The sequence below is a fragment of the Syngnathoides biaculeatus genome, chromosome 19 (genome assembly GCF_019802595.1).
Source record: "Syngnathoides biaculeatus isolate LvHL_M chromosome 19, ASM1980259v1, whole genome shotgun sequence".
NCBI classification, from domain to species: Eukaryota; Metazoa; Chordata; class Actinopteri; order Syngnathiformes; family Syngnathidae; genus Syngnathoides; species Syngnathoides biaculeatus.
The window spans coordinates 11,384,602-11,403,292 of NC_084658.1; the positions used below are offsets into that span (position 1 = coordinate 11,384,602).

The following is an 18,691-nucleotide window of genomic DNA, read 5'->3' on the forward strand; positions in this document are numbered from 1 at the left end:
AAGATTAGCCGAAGTCAAACAGTATATGTGTGAGGAGTGGAGGGGCAAGTGTGAGGCTACAGGGAAAAGAGATAGCAAGGTTGGGTGACTTGAAATACTTGGAGTCAACAATATAGAGCAGTGGAGAGTGCGGTAAGGAAGTGAAGAAACGGGTCCAAGTGGGAGGGAACAGTTGGTGGCAGGTGTCTGGTGTTCTATGTGGCAAAAGAGACTCCGCTAGGATGAAGGGAAAAGTTTATAAAACAGTGGTGAGGCCGGCTATATTATACAGATTAGAGACGGTGGCTCTGATGAGACAACAGGAAGTAGACTGGAGGTGGCAGAAATGAAGATGTTGAGGTTCTCGCTCGGAGTGAGCAGGTTGGATAGGATTAGAAATGAGCTCATTGGAGGGACAGCCGAAGTCGGATGTTTTGGAGACGAGGGTAGAGAGAGCAGACTTGGATGGTTTGGACATGTTCAGAGGCGAGAGAGTGAGTATATTGCTAGAAGGGTGCTGAGGATGGAGCTGCCAGGCAAGAGAGCGAGAGGAAGACCAAAGAAAAGGTTGATGGATGTGGTGAGGGAGGACATGAAGACAGTGGGTGTTAGAGCGGAGGATGCACGAGATGGGATGAGATGATACGCAGTGGCAACCCCTAATCGGTACAAGCCGAAAAGAAGAAAAAGAAGATGCTCTGCCTAGTAGCAGTAGCACTGCTGTCAGTGTCAGTCAAGGTGGATGAAGGGGACTAACATGAGCGACGCCATTTTCACGAAGACTGACTTGAGATGTTAAACCACAGTTAAGACTCGATTCACGCTCTTATCATTTGCGAAATAAGTATTAAGCTGATTCTCTTGTCAGAGAATAATTCTCAAGACGCTTTCCCTGGAGACCTTGTGCTGGGGTGGTAAAAACAAAAAAAAAAACCCTAAAAACTTTTGAAAGTGCAGTTTTGCCTTGGGCCCCGCATGACTAATGCATGGCCTTTACCGGTTGTAAACATTCACCGCTTCAAAATGAACGCGGACTCCGGTTTTCGTCGTGTTAGGCGATTAGTGAATTAGTAAAACATCCCTATTAATCTTTGAATAATCCCACCACGAGGTGAAACACGCTGTAAAATAAATAAATGAATAAATAACTAAAAAATCACGGGCGGTGCGCACCGCGCATGCGCGTTGGGATCGTTCCTGCTGTCGCTCCTGCGTCCGCGCTCCGCCTGCCTTCCAGCGTGGAACATGCTCGGAAACGACCCTCTCGCGAGATAATTCAAATCATAAGAATCATTTAAAAAAAGAAAATAGAGGTTTTATTGGAAGCTTTATTTGACATCTGACAGGGTGCGGAACGTCTGCTCTGAGCTCCCGTGTAGAAATAAGGGCATGGGGCGCTCGTGATCGACAAGCACAGCAGCCATCCGTGCCTCATCTCGGATCCGGTTCGATGTCTGGAGGTCTGGCCATGTCTGCAAAAGAAAAGGCAATTCTCACCAAGGACAGTGTCAGTCTGCTTCCCTGTTTCTATTTCGTTGAGGTGGGTCATTCAATCCTCTCTCTTGTCTCTCTCTCTCTCTCTCTCTTTTGAAATTTTATTTTCAACTAAACCCGCTGCGTGATGCTCAGCGCGTGTACCGTTCGCGGTCTTCAAGTGGATTATGTAGGTCAAATCAAGACGGCAACGTTTTGCACACAATAACGGCGAAATGTGTGCTCTTAATGATGTGGGGGGACGTGAAATAAAATAATAGAGATATATATTTGCTGGAATATGAGAGAGTTCCTCTAGGAGGAACGTAAACAAAGCTAAAATGCAACATATTTTGCAGGGGAAATGCATTGAAGACAAAGGTGATCATGGCAACACCCCACCCCCCACCCCCACGACCCCCACCACCCAAAAAATGACTAACATCATGGAGATAAAGAGTCCAGGGTACAGGTGTCAAACTTGAGGCCAGGGGTGCAGACCCTGGCTCACCTCCTAATTTGATGTGGCTCACCAAAGCCTGCAAATGATCAGAGCTAATAAGACCTATGCTTTGGGAGGGGGGGGGGGGGGTTGTCATTTTTCATAAATGTATTTATAAATAGCAAATCCCAGGAACCCCACTTTTTTTCCTGAATAGTATTTGATGCAAAAAGATATGAGCATTTTTTTAATAGGAAAGTGTCGTTATATATTTAGATTTATTTTTTTGACTGACCTAGCTCCAACATATTTCTCTACGTAATTCTTATTAAAAGTCAGAGGAAGTTATGTAATAATATACGCACACTTAAAGAGTCCAGGGTGCAGGTGTCAAACTTGGGGCCAGGGTTGCAGACCCCGGCTCACCTCCTAATTTGATGTGGCCCTCCAAACCCTGCAAAGGATATAAGATAATGGGACATATGTTTTTTTTTTTTGTCATTTTTTTATAAATGTATTTATAAATAACAAAACCCAGGAAAATTACCATTTTCCTTCACTTTTTTTTTTTACCTGAATAGTATTTGATGCAAAAAGATAGCATTTTTGTGGCAAACCCCTTGGAAAAAAAAGTGTAGTTATATATTTAGAATTTTTTTTTTTTTGACTGAGCTAACTTCAGCACATTTCTCTACGTAATTCTTATTAAAAGTCAGAGGGAGTTATGCAATAATATACACGCGCTTATACGGTTTCAGTCGTACGATTCCCCACTGGGGGGGCAAACCCATTTGTAATATACGACGCGTTTGACACTCGCGGGGCAGGCTGACCGGAGCGGAAAGCCGCAGCGAATGCTTCTGATGACGCAATACCGCAATTGCTTCCACTTAAAAACTTGGTTGTAAAAAAAAAAAAAAAATTATTATTTTTTTTTTTCTAACTGCGTCCATACAGATTTCATGTAGCTTGTGGTGCCTGCCTCTTTTCCCCAGCTTGACAATTTATGCATGCTCTAATTCACCAGTGGCCTGTGGCCCTAAAATCAAACTGCCGTCATATATTATAGATTTGCCTCTAATGCAATATGATGGATGTTGCATGACTGCGTGTATCGTCTCGCTTCCTGTGACATTTTGCACGAGCGGGGTTTCCCCTCCTTTCCCTTTTTTGGAATGCCAACCATTTTATTTGCGAATTTCCATCGTGTCGCGGGAACAAGAACGCGTGGTTTTTTTGTACAGCTGATTCCGCTAATCAAAATCGTCCTGGCCTGTATTGTTTTGCAAGAAGCAGGAGGCTTATAAAAAATGAGGTCAGCGCTGAAAGTTCTGCTCAGTGAATTATAGCTCTTGCGGATAAAATTATACCCACTCCAGCTAATTCTCAAGTCACTTGCTGGTTGACAGAGAGCTGACGTGGTCCCGGACCCCTTTGCTCGTTCCTATTTCCTGAGCCAGAGAACCTGCGCTTGATGTTGTGAAAACGGGTTTAAGATGAGTTTTCTCTGCCACAGCTCGTAGGACAAGCTTCTTCTTCTTCTTCTTCTTTTCCTTTCGGCTTGTCCCGTTAGGCATCGCCACAGCGTGTCTTATCTCGTGCATCTTCCTCTCTAACACCAAGTGTTCTCATGTCTTCCCTTACAACATCCATCAACTTTTTCTTTGGTTTTCCTCTCACTCGTTTGCCTGGCAGCTCCATCTACAGACTCCCTCGCCTCTGGACATCTCCAAACCATCGAAGTCTGGTCTTTCTAACCTTGTCTCCAAAACATCCGACTTTGTCTGTCCCTCTTATGAGCTCATTTCTAATCCGATCCAACCTGTTCATCCCAAGCAAGAACTTCAGCATCTTCATTTCTGCTACCTCCAGTTCTGCTTCCTGTTGTCTCTTTCGTGCCACCGTCTCTAATCCGGCCTCACCACTGTTTTATAAACTTTGCCCCTCATCCGAGCAGCGACTCTTCTGTCACATAGAACACCAGACACCTTCCACCGACTGTTCTACCCCGCTTGAACCCGTTTCTTCACTCCCTTACCACACTCTCCATTGCTCTGTATTGTTGACCCCTCGTGTTTGAAGTCGGCCACCCTCGCGCTCGCCTCTCCCTGGAGCTTCAACCTCAAGGTTGAAAAGAGAATATGCATAGTCCATAGAACAAGGACTGGTTGGCCAAAGCTGTCTCCAGTTTCAAAGCCCAGGTCCTTACCGATGAGATCCAGTCGCCTCATTCTCATTTGCATCCGTTCTCTCAGAACATCACTCTGGAGTTTGATGTCATCAAATTTGATTCTTGCTGTTATTCTATCAAATTAAGCTATAAAAAAAGATTTGTGCCCCCTCTAAAAACCCGAGCGCCCTGCCGTAGTCGGATATGAATTTAAACTGAGTTACATTGGTTTTTTTTGTTCCCACTGCCTGTTGCGAAAGCATCGTGAATCCATCTGATATGTATCAACGATCTAGAAAAGTGTGATTATTCAATATTATCTTCTGATCAAATTGCATTAGCGGTATGAGAATCGAATTTATCGACATAATTCATTTTCTCAGAGAATGAACAGAATAAATACCAGGGCGAGACTTCGGTTTTAAGAGCGCCACACCATCTATCCATGCCTTCGGCCCAGCACCCTGCCAAAATGACTTCTAGTCAAAGCCCACCAGAGCTCGATTTCCATTTTTACACATCTATTATTCAAATGCCAGTCTCTTTTCTCTGATCTCTCCTCGCAGTCACCGAAGGCCCGGCACAAACACATCGGACTGCCGGTTCAGTATTCTCGTGCGCAGATGTCAATTTCTCACCACAGAACACAAGCGCATAAGGCAATGCTAGGATATATAGGAAGGTCAGGGGGAAAAAAAAAGGACAATAATTATCTTAAAGACATTCTGGGAGAGTTTTGTGGACTGGTAGAGAAAGTAAGAAGTAGAAAACTAATTAAATGGGCACAGCAATAGATGAACTACTTGGAGAATTGAGCACTTTGGACTGATTATCAGAACAGTCGATGGAAGCTTTGAGCATGTAAAGGCCATCTATGAAAAGTGCCACAAAGTAGCTCTTAATTTAGCCTGTACATAAATGGCAATTGAATTTCACATAGCAGACCCAATCAGTCTAATCTAAATTGAATTTCCATGCCTCCACCCTTATTAACAAATCAAATTACTTTCGTCATTGAAGCATGGCGCGCTTGCCGCGTTTACCAGCTCGGTAACAACGTATTTATTCTCTTGGCATTTTGTTCTTGACAGTTTATGACTTCAGTGTGTCTCATTGTGATTTTGCGCCACTGTGTTCATTTACAGCTGCCGATCCTGGTGTCATCTATGGTCAGCTTGTACTTCCTGGAGTGGACCGACGTGTTCAAGCCGGTAAAGTCCGGCTTCAACTGTAACGACCGCAGCCTGAGCCTACCCTACGTCGACCCCAACCATGAGGTCATCCCGCTGCTGATGCTGCTGAGCCTGGCTTTTGCAGGACCTGCGATCACGGTATGGGATCAATCAAATAATATCTGTTGCGTCAGGAAGAGGAAGGATGATGGCAGTGCGAGGAGTTAAACCCCCGGAATGTTTAGAACAGATCTTCACGACGGATTCCTTGGAAACCTGTCGGGAAAAGAAAACAGTGAGGAAACCGCAACGAAGTCGGGTTCAGCCAAATACCTCCAGAGTAAAGCAGGTTCTGAAAAGATCTGAGCTGTCCATAGATACACCCAGTATGTTTTCAGATACTTCTCTGATGTAGTAAGATGTTCAAAGGCAAAGCTCTCCAGAACGCAAAAGGTTTGACATTAAGTCCAGTCCGCTGAGACTATACACGTAAAACAAGGAGGGAGGCCAAGGTCTTGTGAACATCAGACTCATGATCAAGGATGAAACGTTTGATCAAAGAATACTTCAGGAAGACGCCCCCTTCCATTGCTGAACTGTGAAGTGAATGCCTCAGAAAGCAGAAACCTCAAGACCAGGAGCAGAAAGGAGAGCAACCAGCAAAGTGGTCCAAATACACAGAACACAGCAGAAACTACAGACAAAAAGTGGCTGATTTTTAAAAATCCTTTCAAACGGCTGGAAAATTCTGAATTCAGAAAGGCTCCCAGATGCAGACTGTTCAAAGAGTTCCTTGAAAGATTGAGGAAGATCCACTTTGCACTGCTATTGATAAAATATTGAGAATGTTCTCGAGAATAGAAAGTCTTCTCGAGGATAGAGAACTCAAGAGTTTTGTTTTTCATGGGGAATTTGAGGCAACACCTCTAAACTCAGCACATTGATTGGTCTCCGTCTTGTTTCGCGTCCCCAGATCATGATCGGAGAGGCCATCCTGTTTTGTTGTCTCTCTCGACGAAAGAGCCGCACCGGCGCCGAAGCGAACATCAACGCAGCCGGCTGCAACTTCAACTCTTTCATCCGTCGAGCGATCCGTTTTGTCGGTATGTCCCCCACCCCGCCACGTTCTACATCCTTAACACGCTGTTAGTCTGGTTTTTTTTTTTGTTTGTTTTTTTTTTTTGTACTTCATGGTTACGTTCTCACCAACAATATAATAATCATTCCAGTTTTTTTTCCCCCTTATATTTTCCTCAGGTGTTCATGCATTTGGTCTTTGTGCCACTGCGCTCATCACAGACATCCTTCAGCTGATGACGGGGTACCCGGCCCCCTACTTCCTCACAGTGTGTAAGCCAAACTACACCAGCCTAAACATCAGCTGCGAGCAGAACCCTTACATCATGGAGGACATCTGCTCCGGGGTCGATACCGCAGCGATTAACCGGGGCAGGTCAGCTTCAAATCTCTTATAAGACGGACGATAACTCGTAAATTATTTAAAGCCGCACACAACCTGGGTTTTAATACTGATATGTTTGGGTAGCTGGCTTGACAGTGTTTGTTTCGTTATGTCTGTCTATATTTTCCAGAAAATCATTCCCATCCCAGCACGCTACCCTGGCGTCATTTGCAGCTGTCTACATTTCAGTAAGTTTGTGTCATTGCAAATATACCGTAATTTCCGGCCAACAAGCCGCGTCTTTTTTCCCACGCTTTCAAACCTGCGGTTTTGCGGTGATGCGGGTGATTTGAGCATTTTTTTTCTCACGGTCGGAAGGGGACACTCGAGCGGAATAGGTAAGAATGAGACCGGTGGAATATATGTGCCGGGGAAGGGATTTTCACCGGCCCTGTTAGTGCTGCGCTAGCGTTAGCGCTGCTGTGTTACTGGCGTGTCTCAGTGATATTTATCGGTAAATTTTATTTTAACCGGCCGTGTTAGCGTTATTGCTCGCTTTAGCATGGCATTAGCACTAGCGTTAGCGCTAGCACTAGTGTTAATCTCTTTCTTTCTACAATTTTCGTTGTATATATCTCGTGTTTCACTGTGGGTTTCAATGTGGGCACTTGCAGCTTTAACACAAGTGCGGCGTATGTACGTACCAAATGGTATTTCCTTTACATATGTACTCGGCGAGGCTTGTAACCAGGTGTACTCTGTAGGCCGGGAATTACAGTAAAATCTCCCTAGTGACTGCTATAAATATATCCTTAAAATAAAAAACATAATTTTCATTTTGTCTAAATAGCGTGAAATGAAATAAATGGAGGGATTAAAAAAAGCTATTGCAAAATATTGCATTTTGAAAAAAAAAACAACAATATTTTTGGTGGCTAGGCTGAATGAAAATGTATTCATTTGTTTTGTTTTCCTCATTTTTTGTTTTGTTGATCCAAACTACTTATTACACTGCAGTATTTTGTCGTGGAAGCATTTGTCTCTTACCGTGACACTGCAAAATATTAGTATCCAGGCCACAGGTATCAAACTCACGGCTCGGGGGCCAGATCCGGCCCGCCACGTGATTTTATGTGGCCCGCGAAGGCAAATCATGCATATCAACGTCCATGATTTTTGTTCGTCTGTACCAAAATTACAATTGATTGATTTTGGATTACAAAACTAATCCAGAAATGTCATGTGCGAACATGATGAGGCGGTTAAAGATTTTTATGGTTTCACAGTCATAACGGCCCTCTGAGGGGGAAAAAGCGACTACAATGTGGCCCGTGACAAAACTGAGTTTGACACCTTTGATCTAATATATGGATTAAAAAATGAAAAGTTGCTTCACCTAATAAACTGTCGCAACAGGAGCGAATTAACATAATCGCACAATTTGGTGTGGCTCGCGCAGCGCTTTGACGACCGTTATTGATGCGTCAACAGATGTACTTCAACAGCACTCTGACCGATTCGTCCAAATTGCTCAAGCCCCTGCTGGTCTTCTCCTTCATCATCTGCGCCATCATTTGTGGTCTGACTCGCATTATTCAGTACAAGAACCACGCCATTGACGTCTATCTGGGATTTCTGCTTGGCGGAGCCATCGCTCTCTATCTGGTATGCCATTCCTACTTATAGGCTCCTTTTTTGGGGGGAGGATCAAATACATACAGTATTGTGCACACTTGTTGATCACTACTAGCTTTATTTTCGTGACTCTTTTCACAGCAATGTGAACCAATCGAGTCAACAAAATTTGTTTGAGGAATTGTCCATGAAGTAAAAATCCAATTTTAACAAGCAATTTATATTTCAATCAAGGCAACTGTATTTTTATTTTATTTTATTTGCTAAAACAACAAATCTAATGGTGACCCAAGACTTTTGCACAGTACTGTCGAGCAATAAAATCAGTGATTAAAAAAAAAAAAAATCTATGTGAAACAGGTGAATCAACAAAATTTGAGGAATTGTTCATGTATTAAAAATTACATTTTAACGACCAATTCATACTTCAATCAATTCAACTGTTTATTTGTTGTTGTTGCTATAACAACAAATCTAATGGTGACCCAAGACTTTTGCACAGTACTGTCGAGCAATAAGATCGGTGATTAAAAAAAAAGTGAAATAGTTGAGTCAACAAAATTTGAGGAATTGTCCATGTATTAAATATGACGTTTTAATAACAAATTCATATTTCAATCAATTCAACTGTTTTTTTTTCCTAAAACAACAAATCTAAGGGTGACCCAAGACTTTTGCACAGTACTGTCGAGCAATAACATCGGTGATTTAAAAAAAAAAAAAAAAGGTTTGCACACCGTAATCAGTAGAGATGAACACATTTTCAAAATTACTTTAAAAATGATTTTATTTGTCAACGTTATCGAAATTATACATTCTAATTGGACCTGCACGCTTCATTAAACTCTGGGAAAACGCAGCCTGCAGTGCTTTTGCATTACGACTGCAGACGCAGTGCCCCGAGACACATGTCCCATTATCAATTTGTGAAAATTACATTTTTTTTTTTCAGAACTTAGAAACAGTGCGCCAAATGCGTTTATTATGAAATGCTTTGCAATTTACAAGTTGCAAGATTCTCTGTCCAAGTATCGAGCTTTTCTCTGGAAAGAAATTAAAAAAGGTATTTAAAAAAAAAAAAAAGGTTCTAATAGACTTCGCTTAATCCTTTTCAACTTTTCAGCTTTTTCCATCTGGGCATTTGTTGGCCTTTTACAGTTCCAAAATGGTTTTGCCAAGCTGTGAGAAATAAAAAAAAAAAAAATCATTTTGCTGCAGGATGATGATTGTGAACTTCGGTAATGAACTGAAAAACTACAACCATATGGTCATTATCATATTTTAAAATGAAAATCTCATGGGAATTATTTTTTTATGCAGGCCACTTTTGTACAGATTTTTCATGCGTCGCTGACTGCGGTGTATCCGAAAATATACTCGATCAGTCCTGGTACCGCTGCACATTTTCGGGTCCTCGGTACATCACAGTGCGGTGTTCATTCATGAGGTATTTTCTTTCGTTACCAGGGTTTGTACGCAGTTGGAAATTTCCTCCCTAGCGAAGAGTCGAGCACCAGCCTCCCCTCTCAACCGCACTGCCCCTCCTGCTCGTTACCGCACATTAGTCAAGAGGCGGTGCTTCACCACCTGCAAATGAAAGCCAGCATTTCGGGGGAGCCCGGCATTCCCGCCTCCCAGTCCGAAGGGCTTCTCCATCGCGGCCTTCCGCCGCAGAAGGGCGACGATAGCCTAAAGTGCGCGGGCAGGGATGCGGACGGGCTCTCCTCCCACAGCCCGCGGAGCAAAGAGACCATAGTGACCTTTAGCCACACCCTCCCTCGTGTCCACACACCGCAGGCCATTGCGGCGTACGAGGAGGCAGCCAGACGTCACGCTGCCACCCTTCACCACGCCTCCATGGATTCTAGCCGTTCGAAGCAGCTTTTGTCACAGTGGAAAAGTAAAAACAACCACAAATGCACTCTTCAGGTACCTGACTGTTTTCCGCCGTCAGGAGACTTATCTGTTCAGCCCGCTCAGCATCCTCATCACCACGGCAGCATGGAGGTCCGATCCAGCTCCGAACCGTCGGCCATGGGTCTGGATGCGAACTTTGAAGCACACGCGTATATGTCCAAACTGGCCACAGGAACCAGTACCACGTTGCCAAGTAACTGCAGTGGAATTACCGGAGGGGCAAGAATGCTGATGCAGTCTCGACCTGGATCTTCACAACTGGTCCACATACCTGAAGAATCCCATGAGAATTACCACAATAGCTCCCCGAAAGCAGTAGGAGGAGAAAGGAGTGACAGTATTTCTTCAGGAGATGGCACCGTTCAGGCGAACTGGCAAAGGGTTGCCGAGAAGACTGCGATTTGCAGGACTAACGATGACGGGAAGAAAACCCAGCCGAGAATCATGCAAGTGATTGCTATGTCCAAGCAGCAGGGTCTCCTTCAGACTCATTCCAAAAGCTTGGACGAGAGCAGCACTGTCGGAAGTTCCCAGGGCTTGGCTCACTGCAGGGCTCTTGCTGCTGACAAGGACCCTAGTACCACTACAGGACCCAGCTCACTGGGTAGTACCACAGGCAGTATTTCTGGCAGCACCGGAGCAATTGTCAGAATAGAGGCGCACCCTGAAAACAACAAGCCGGTTATTCAGGCTCCTTCCACCGACGGGAGCGGATCGTGGAGGTGGCGATCTCTGGATCACGGCAATGGAGCTGTCGTAGGCCACGGGAGTACAGGAGGTGGGAGTTTGCGGCAATCCTTCGATCTCAACGATCTGAGCAGAGACTCGGAAAGCTCAGACTCGATAAGAGAAGATTCGATCGACAGGAAGAGTGCTTATCACGTGAATACCGCCTCCGTTACCCCGCCCGCAGTGACTGTTCATACAAGCCAACCAGAGCAAAAGCTCCATGTTCAGAGCCTCTCTACTATAAGGGTCACACCGGGGGATGTTAGTGGCACCGGATCTGGCGGAGGCAGTGGAGACGCCGCTTCAGAAATACCATCAGTCGCCTCCAGCCGGGAATCCACACTACGGCGGAAAGGCCACAATGTCATCCTGATTCCAGAGAGAGGAAACAGCCCGGATATCACCCGAAATGTTTTTTACAAGGGCGCGTCGATACCGAGTAAGGAATAACGCACAGAATGACCGAAGGCTTCAGGGCCGTATGTGATCATGAAGCGACACGCTCGTTTTTCCAGGACGCTTTCACGCTGGCGCCCTTTGAATCAAACTCTACTTCATTTCTACCCTTGATGCATTTCATTTAGTGTAAACAAAGTCATCAAAGTTTGAGTTTGGTTAACTGGTAAGCGGTCTGGGTGCGGTTTTACCAACAAATCTAACGTGGTCCTGTTGGGAGAACCTCCTATAAGCCACTCCAAATGGCAAACGAAAATATCAGGTGTGAGCCCAAACGGCTTTACGGTGATGTGAACGTAGCTAGTAAACGGATTAAACCGGTGGGTGTTTGAACCTGTCTTTGTTTTTTTAGCATACATGCACTTAGCAAGGCATCATTCAAGTAAGACCCGATGAAGGGTTTGCTTGTGACGTCCTCACAAAGCGCAATCAGCCGTTCTCTGGTATTCCGAAACCCGGTAGAATGTGCGATCTTGCTCCATGTCGTGTTAATTAGCACCGTTGCACTCACAAGGCCAGCAACTATACAGTCTTCCTGTCTACATTCTCGCGCCGTTAGCAAGCCAATAAAAGACGAGCGCAATGTCGCGTTGTTTGTCGTGACGCGTTGCGGTTCGGTTGAAATTTTTACACTGCGACCGCGTTCCCAAACCCTGTCCCCACACCTCAGAGATGCCCCCACGTGTATCTATCCCATAATATTACCATTCGGTATAAATATCAGAAAAACATTTTATGTAGCATGAGATTTTTTTTTTTCTTCTAAATGTTAACTAAAGCACAACCTTTTAAGTGTTGACAGAAATAATCACTGTGTACTTTGTAGCCACTACGGATACTTATTTTAATATCTGTGATTTAATACTGGTGTCGATTGAGTTTTCTTTTGAAACAGCTTTGTATGTTTTAGATATGAACTCCAAAAATACAAAAATGGGGGATACTGCGAAGAAATGAGATTGAAGTTTGCGAGAGCGGTATTGATGACGGTGTGTTTTTGAGAAGGGCGCTATACCAGAAGATACTATTACCTTGGAAAATACGGTGATGAAAATAAGTATTTCAAGACCCTGCTATATCGCAAGTTCTCCCACTTAGAAATCATGGAGGGGGTCTGGAATTTTCATCGTAGGTGCATGTCCACTGTGAGAGAGATTTATTTGTGTGATACAGCTGCAAAAAAGTATTTGAACACCTGAGAAAACCAATGTTAATCTTCGGTACAGTAGCCTTTGTTTGCAATTACAGAGGTCAAACTTTTCCTGTAGTTGTTCACCAGGTTTCCACACACTGCAGGAAGGATTTTGGCCCACTCCTCCACACAGATCTTCTCTAGATGAGGCAGGTTTTTGGGCTGTCGCTGAAGAACACAAGAGTTTCAGCTCCCTCCAAAGATTTTCTATTGGGTTTAGATCTGGAGACTGGCTAAGGCACACCAGAACCTTAATATGCTTCTTACAGAGCCACTCCTTTGTTTTCCTGGCTGTGTACTTCGGGTCATTATCATGTTGAAAGACCCAGCCACGGCCCATCTTCAATGCTCTGACTCTGACCTTAATACAGCGCAGTCGTCCTGTCCCATTTGCAGAAAAACACCCCCAAAGCGTGATGCTACCACCCTTATGATTCACAGTAGGGATGGTGTTCTTGGGATGGAACTCGTCATTCGTCTTCCTCCAAACACGGTTGGTGGAATTATGACCAAAAAGTTCCATTTTGGTCTCATCTGACCACAAAACCTTCTCCCGTGACTCCTCTGTCTCACCCAAATGGTTATTGGCATCTCTCTGACAGTGGACATGCACCTACGATGAAAATCTCAGACCCTTCCACGATTTCTCAGTGAGAAACCTTGCAGTATATAGCAAGGTGTTTAAATACTTATTTGCTTCACTGTACTTCAAATTCACTTTAAAAGCAAAGAAAAGAACTACGACATAACATAATCTATTTTATATTTTTGGCTCTTTCTGTGGATAAATTCTCAACAGAAAACTGGATTTGAACCACAAGTGTGCTTAGTATTCCTTCTGTAGCTTTGAAGTGAAATAAGATGTCACTTGCACTGAAACTGTTGTACATTGTAATATTTGCTGTAGGACCATATCATAATCTCCCCGTGTGTTCGTATCGCCGGCTAAATTTTTCAAACACAACTAGATTATTTATCCCATACATTTATGAGACTATATTTGAATATTTTCTGGTATGAGTTACACAAATCCATCTGAGAGTCGCTTGGTATTTGTGGGCATTTTCCTCTATGTGGACGATAATAAGGTCAGTCAAAAAAAATAAGAAACAATAATAATAATAATAATAATAATGATAATAATAATTGCTCCTCAACATGCAGCATATTCAATCTCAATGACTGATTCATTTTCAGTTAGCAGAAAATGTTTCAGGGTGCCTTTTCTTAAAAAAAAAGAACAAAGAAAATAAAAATAAATGACTGTGTAGATATACTGTACATTTATGTCACTGTACATTATTTTAAAAATGAAATGATTTCCCATAGCCTGCCGTTTACAAAATGCAATACTAAATATCACAAATGTACGACGATCCGGTACTACTGTAGAGCTCAGTATGCGGCATCACATGCAAACCCTCGGTCGGTTGTGTGTTGTATGAAATATGATTTTTGGGTTGGGGTTTGACAACTGCTGCTACTACAGTGTAGTACACAGAAAAACAGTAATTTCTAGTAATACTTTTGGTTATTATTCTATTTTACGGTTACGTCGGCTCCAATCAGGTACACGGTGTTGTTGAGTATTTCATTCAAAATCACATTTTTTTCTCTGCTGACCAAAGTACACGACATTCAAAGTGTTTTATGTCATATTATTGACATTAAAAATTGATGCTGTGCTGGATGGTACTTAAAATAATAGAATAAAATAAAACTTACTACATTCCAGTTACTCACATCAATTGTTCAGTGGAATCACTTGCCAGAGTGTGAAAATACATCCAAACCCCGAATTTTTCATATTTTCTCAGTGTACAAAAAGGTTTCTACCGTATTGCGTATTATTTATTCAATAGTGTTTGCATGCATTATTCTGCATATCACTCATCACCCGTGTTCTCTAATTTTTAATATTTTTTTCCTTTCTCGTGACAGATTTTCTAAATGTTCAACTGAATTATTGTTTCCATCAAAAATTTGGTTTTGACTTTTTTGTATTGACAGTTATGCACATTTTCACCCCCAAAAAATGCAAAAATGTAAGACTCGCAAACTTTGAAATACTTTTACAATCAATTTATTTAACAGAGGGTGATCCTCTTTTGTGTAATGAAAGTGAAGTGTGTAATTGAAATTGTTGTGTTATTTTACTTTTTTTTTTTTTTTTTTTTTAATTTGTGTCGAAAACAAGACAAAATATTTGTATCAATATGAATGTTTTCTGTATTTAGGGTCTCGGTCCAAACCCTTCTGGAACTTGTTCAGTCACTTATATAGCACATTTTGTTTTCCATAACAGATGGTAAGATGTATTATTTTTATTCCATAATTGATAGTTTCTGTTCCCCGGCAACATTGCAGTTTATATAGGGTTGAACGCAGGGGGTGTCAAACTCATTTTTCTCGCGGGCCACATTGTGGTTCCGGTTTCCCTCAGAGGGGTGTTATGACTGCGGAACAAAAATATTGAATCATCTCATCATATTTACATAATTTATGAACTAGTTATGGAATCAGAAATCAAGGGTCATGTGTTTTTCAACTTTGGTACCACAAAAGTGCTTCTAATACTGTATCTCAACTTTATCATTTATGATGTATGACAATTTGAAATTTTGGTACAGATTTTTACTAGAATCATGGAAATTGACGCTCTGGATTTGGCTTCGCGGGCCACATGAAATCCTGTGACGTGCCAGATCTGGCCCCCGGGCCTTGAGTTTGACACCTGCGGTTGAGAAGGATACAAAATATTTATCATTTATGTATTTTAATTGTTGTTAATGCAACCATTGAGTTCTGTTTGTTGGTAGGGGAACACGCAAGTGAGAAAACGAAAACATTTACATATCAGTCTGAGACAATGTGAACCTGAGTGAAGACCAAGGCAGGTTCAGTACCAGGACCAGGTTGGGGCTAGGCAGTGGTTCTGAAACTTTTTTTCTAGCAAGTACCATCTCAAAAAAAATACCCTCTAAATCCCACCTTTATGACCACCATTAAAATAGCATAGTAGATCCAAAGTATGTGATTATTTAAAAAAAAAAACGATGCATTATTGCAGGGGTGTCAAACTTATTTTTTTGTCGTGGGCCACATTGTAGTTATGATTTCTCTCAGAGGGCCGCTGTGGCGAAACCAAAACCTGAATCTCCCCATCATATTTACACGAGAAATATATGAACTAGTTTTTGGAATCAGAAATCAAGCATGATGGGTTTTTCCACCATTGTTCATGTTTTGGTGACACAAAAATGCCAATTATATCTCAACATTATCATTTATGAATAAATCAATTTATAAATTCAAAATGTTGGGATATATTTTCACAAGAATCCACAGATTTTGACACCGTTGCGGGCCACATAAAGTCATGTGGCGGGCCGGATCTGGCCCCCGGGCCTTGAGTTGGACACCTGTGCATTATTTTATGCCACAAAAGCCAAAATAGTGATTCCATGAAAATGTATCGTGGATAAATGTCTTAACAACGAAACGCAAATGTAGTGTACTTAAATTCACGACACTGGTTTAACGTGCGCAGTTTAAACATTAAATTGGGTGATTCTTGTAAATACCACTAGAGGGAGTCCACGTGCCGCACTTGGAGAATCACTCATCAAAACTGCCAACTTGACCTCTGCGTGGATCCCAAACATCCGCGGGATGTTTCACGATGATGCCCACCTTTTCGCCCCAAACTGCTTTCCATTGGTGCTTGCAGTCCCTCACTGCCATATCTATCTTTTTTTAAAAATTATTATAATTGGCGAGAAGGAAAGCACACTTCGGTGTCAGAATCTATCAGAGACGAGATCTTAAATTCTACGGCAATTAGCTATAGTGCGAGATAATCACATTCCCCTGACATTCCTTGATTCCCAGTCATTTCACTGAATGATAAAATGAGAAATATGAAATATACCCCTGGTATATTCCTTTGTCGGGACACCAAAATGAACTCCGAATCATTTAGCGCAAGCTAGCGACTACGTGTGAAGTGTCTGTCATGGAGAAGAGAAGAGATGAAAGTATTCGATGTACTTCAAAGGAGGGGAAAACTGTGAATTGCATGAATCGTTTTGTGTTGCCACTGGTTGTGTAATAAATATTTCTTTATGAGACTGTGATCAGCTGTATGAATTCTATGCACCATGAAAAACAAAAAAATCTCATCCTGAGCTCAGATATATTATCAATAGTACTTTTATAATATCATGTTTGCTATCCATGGTTATAATAATAAATATATTGTCTGTTTTTATTACACCAAATGTAGTTAAAGAAAATATGTATTTAAGCAATCCAATTTACTCAACTGAGCACGCTGATCAGGGTAGTTGATGAATTGTGCATTGTCAAAATGATTAAAGTTTGCTAATGAAATAGTAGTTTGGTGTCATGTGCTTTATTTGGCTCTAGTGTTTTTGTGTCTGTATGGTTTCGTGCTTAGAATACCACAGATGCTCGTGGAAAAGTACAGAGAAGCTCAGAAGGAGCTGCATTGTGTCTTTGTGGATCTAGAGAAAGCCTATGACAGAGTACTAAGAGAGGAACCGTGGTACTGCATGCGCAAGTCCGGTGTGGCGGAGAAATATGTTACAATAGTACAGGACATGTATGAGGGCAGCAGAACAGCGGTGAGATGTGCCGTTGGTGTGTCAGAAGAATTTAAGGTGGAGGTGGGACTGCATCAGGGATCCGCGCTGAGCCCCTTCCTGTTTGCGGTAGTAATGGATAGGCTGACAGATGAGGTTAGACTGGAGTCCCATTGGACTATGGTTTTCGCAGATGATATTGTGATCTTCAGTAAAAGCATGGAGCAGGCGGAGGAACCGTTAGAAAGATGAAGGTACGTACTGGAAGGGAGAGGAATGAAAATTAGCCGAAGTCAAACAGAATTCGTGTGCGTGAAGGAGTTTCCTCCGCAGGGTGTCCGGGCTCCCCCTTAGAGATAGGGTGAGAAGCTCGGTCATCCGGGAGGGGCTCAGTGTTGAGGCGCTGCTCCTCCACATTGAGAGGAGCCAGATGAAGTGGCTGGGGCGTCTGATTCGGATGCCTCCCGGACGCCTCCCTGGTGAGGTGTTCCGGGCACGTCCCACCGGAAAGAGACCCCGAGGACGACCCAGAACACGCTGGGAATGCCTCAGGATCCCTCCGGAAGAGCTGGAAGAAGTGGCTGGGGGAAAGGGAAGTCTCGGTATTCCTGCGACCCGACCCGGAAAAGCGGCAGATAATGGATGGATGAATGGAATAAGAGGGGTGGAGGAGGAAGAGTGAAGCTCCGGGTGTCATGATCCTGGATTCCAGCCAGGGCTGGGCGTGGCCGTCTAATCGGAAGGGTCACACCTGCGCCTCATGACCTCCGATTAGACCCAGTACATATAGGACCCGGGGGACGACAGAGACTCTGCTAGATCGTTGCCTCTCATGCCTCGTTCCCGCACTACTGTACTCCTGACGTCTACCTCCCGTGTACCGACCAACGCCTGTCTCCCGACCTACCCCGTAAGCCTGCCGTTACTGATCTTGCTGCTTGTTTGGACTGACTCCCTGGTAACCGACATTGGAACGAATAAAGGCTTATTCCGCACTGCTTACCTCTCACCTGAGTCGTGCATTTGGGTCCACCCCCGAGTCTCGTCCGTGACACCGGGACAATAGAAAAGGATGGGTGGACGACTTCAAATACTTGGGGTCAACAATACAGAGCAATGGTGAGTGTGGTAAGGAAGTGAAGAAACTGGTCCAAGCGGGGTGGAACATTTGGGGGAAGGTGTCTGGTGTTCTATGTGACAGAAGAGTCCCCACTAGGATGAAGGACAAAATTTATAAAAAAGTGGTGAGGCCGGGCACGATGTACAGATTAGAGACGGTGGCAATGTAGAAACAACAGGAAGCGGAACCGGAGGTGGCAGAAATGAAGATGTCGAGGTTCTCGCTTGGTGGTAACAGGTTGGATAGGATTAGAAATGAGCTCATTGGAGGGACAGCCAAAGTCGGATGTTTTGGAGACGAGGTTAGAGAGAGCAGACTTGGATGGTTTGGACATGTCCAGAGGCGAGTGAGTGAGTGAGTATATATTGGTAGAAGGGTGCTTAGGATTGAGCTGCCAGGC

At 43.3% G+C, this 18,691-nt stretch overlaps 1 protein-coding gene across 1 annotated transcript; it reads left to right on the forward strand.

The window, feature by feature from the left end:
* Nucleotides 1-1,447: 1,447 nt before the first annotated feature.
* LOC133492762 (phospholipid phosphatase-related protein type 4) lies at nt 1,448-11,678 on the forward strand. The gene is made up of 7 exons (XM_061805408.1): nt 1,448-1,519; nt 5,210-5,395; nt 6,210-6,339; nt 6,494-6,689; nt 6,829-6,886; nt 8,130-8,303; nt 9,741-11,678. The coding sequence occupies exons 1-7, from the start codon at nt 1,448-1,450 to the stop codon at nt 11,367-11,369; spliced, it is 2,445 nt and encodes an 814-aa protein (XP_061661392.1). The 3' UTR covers nt 11,370-11,678.
* The last annotated feature ends 7,013 nt before the right edge of the window (nt 11,679-18,691 follow it).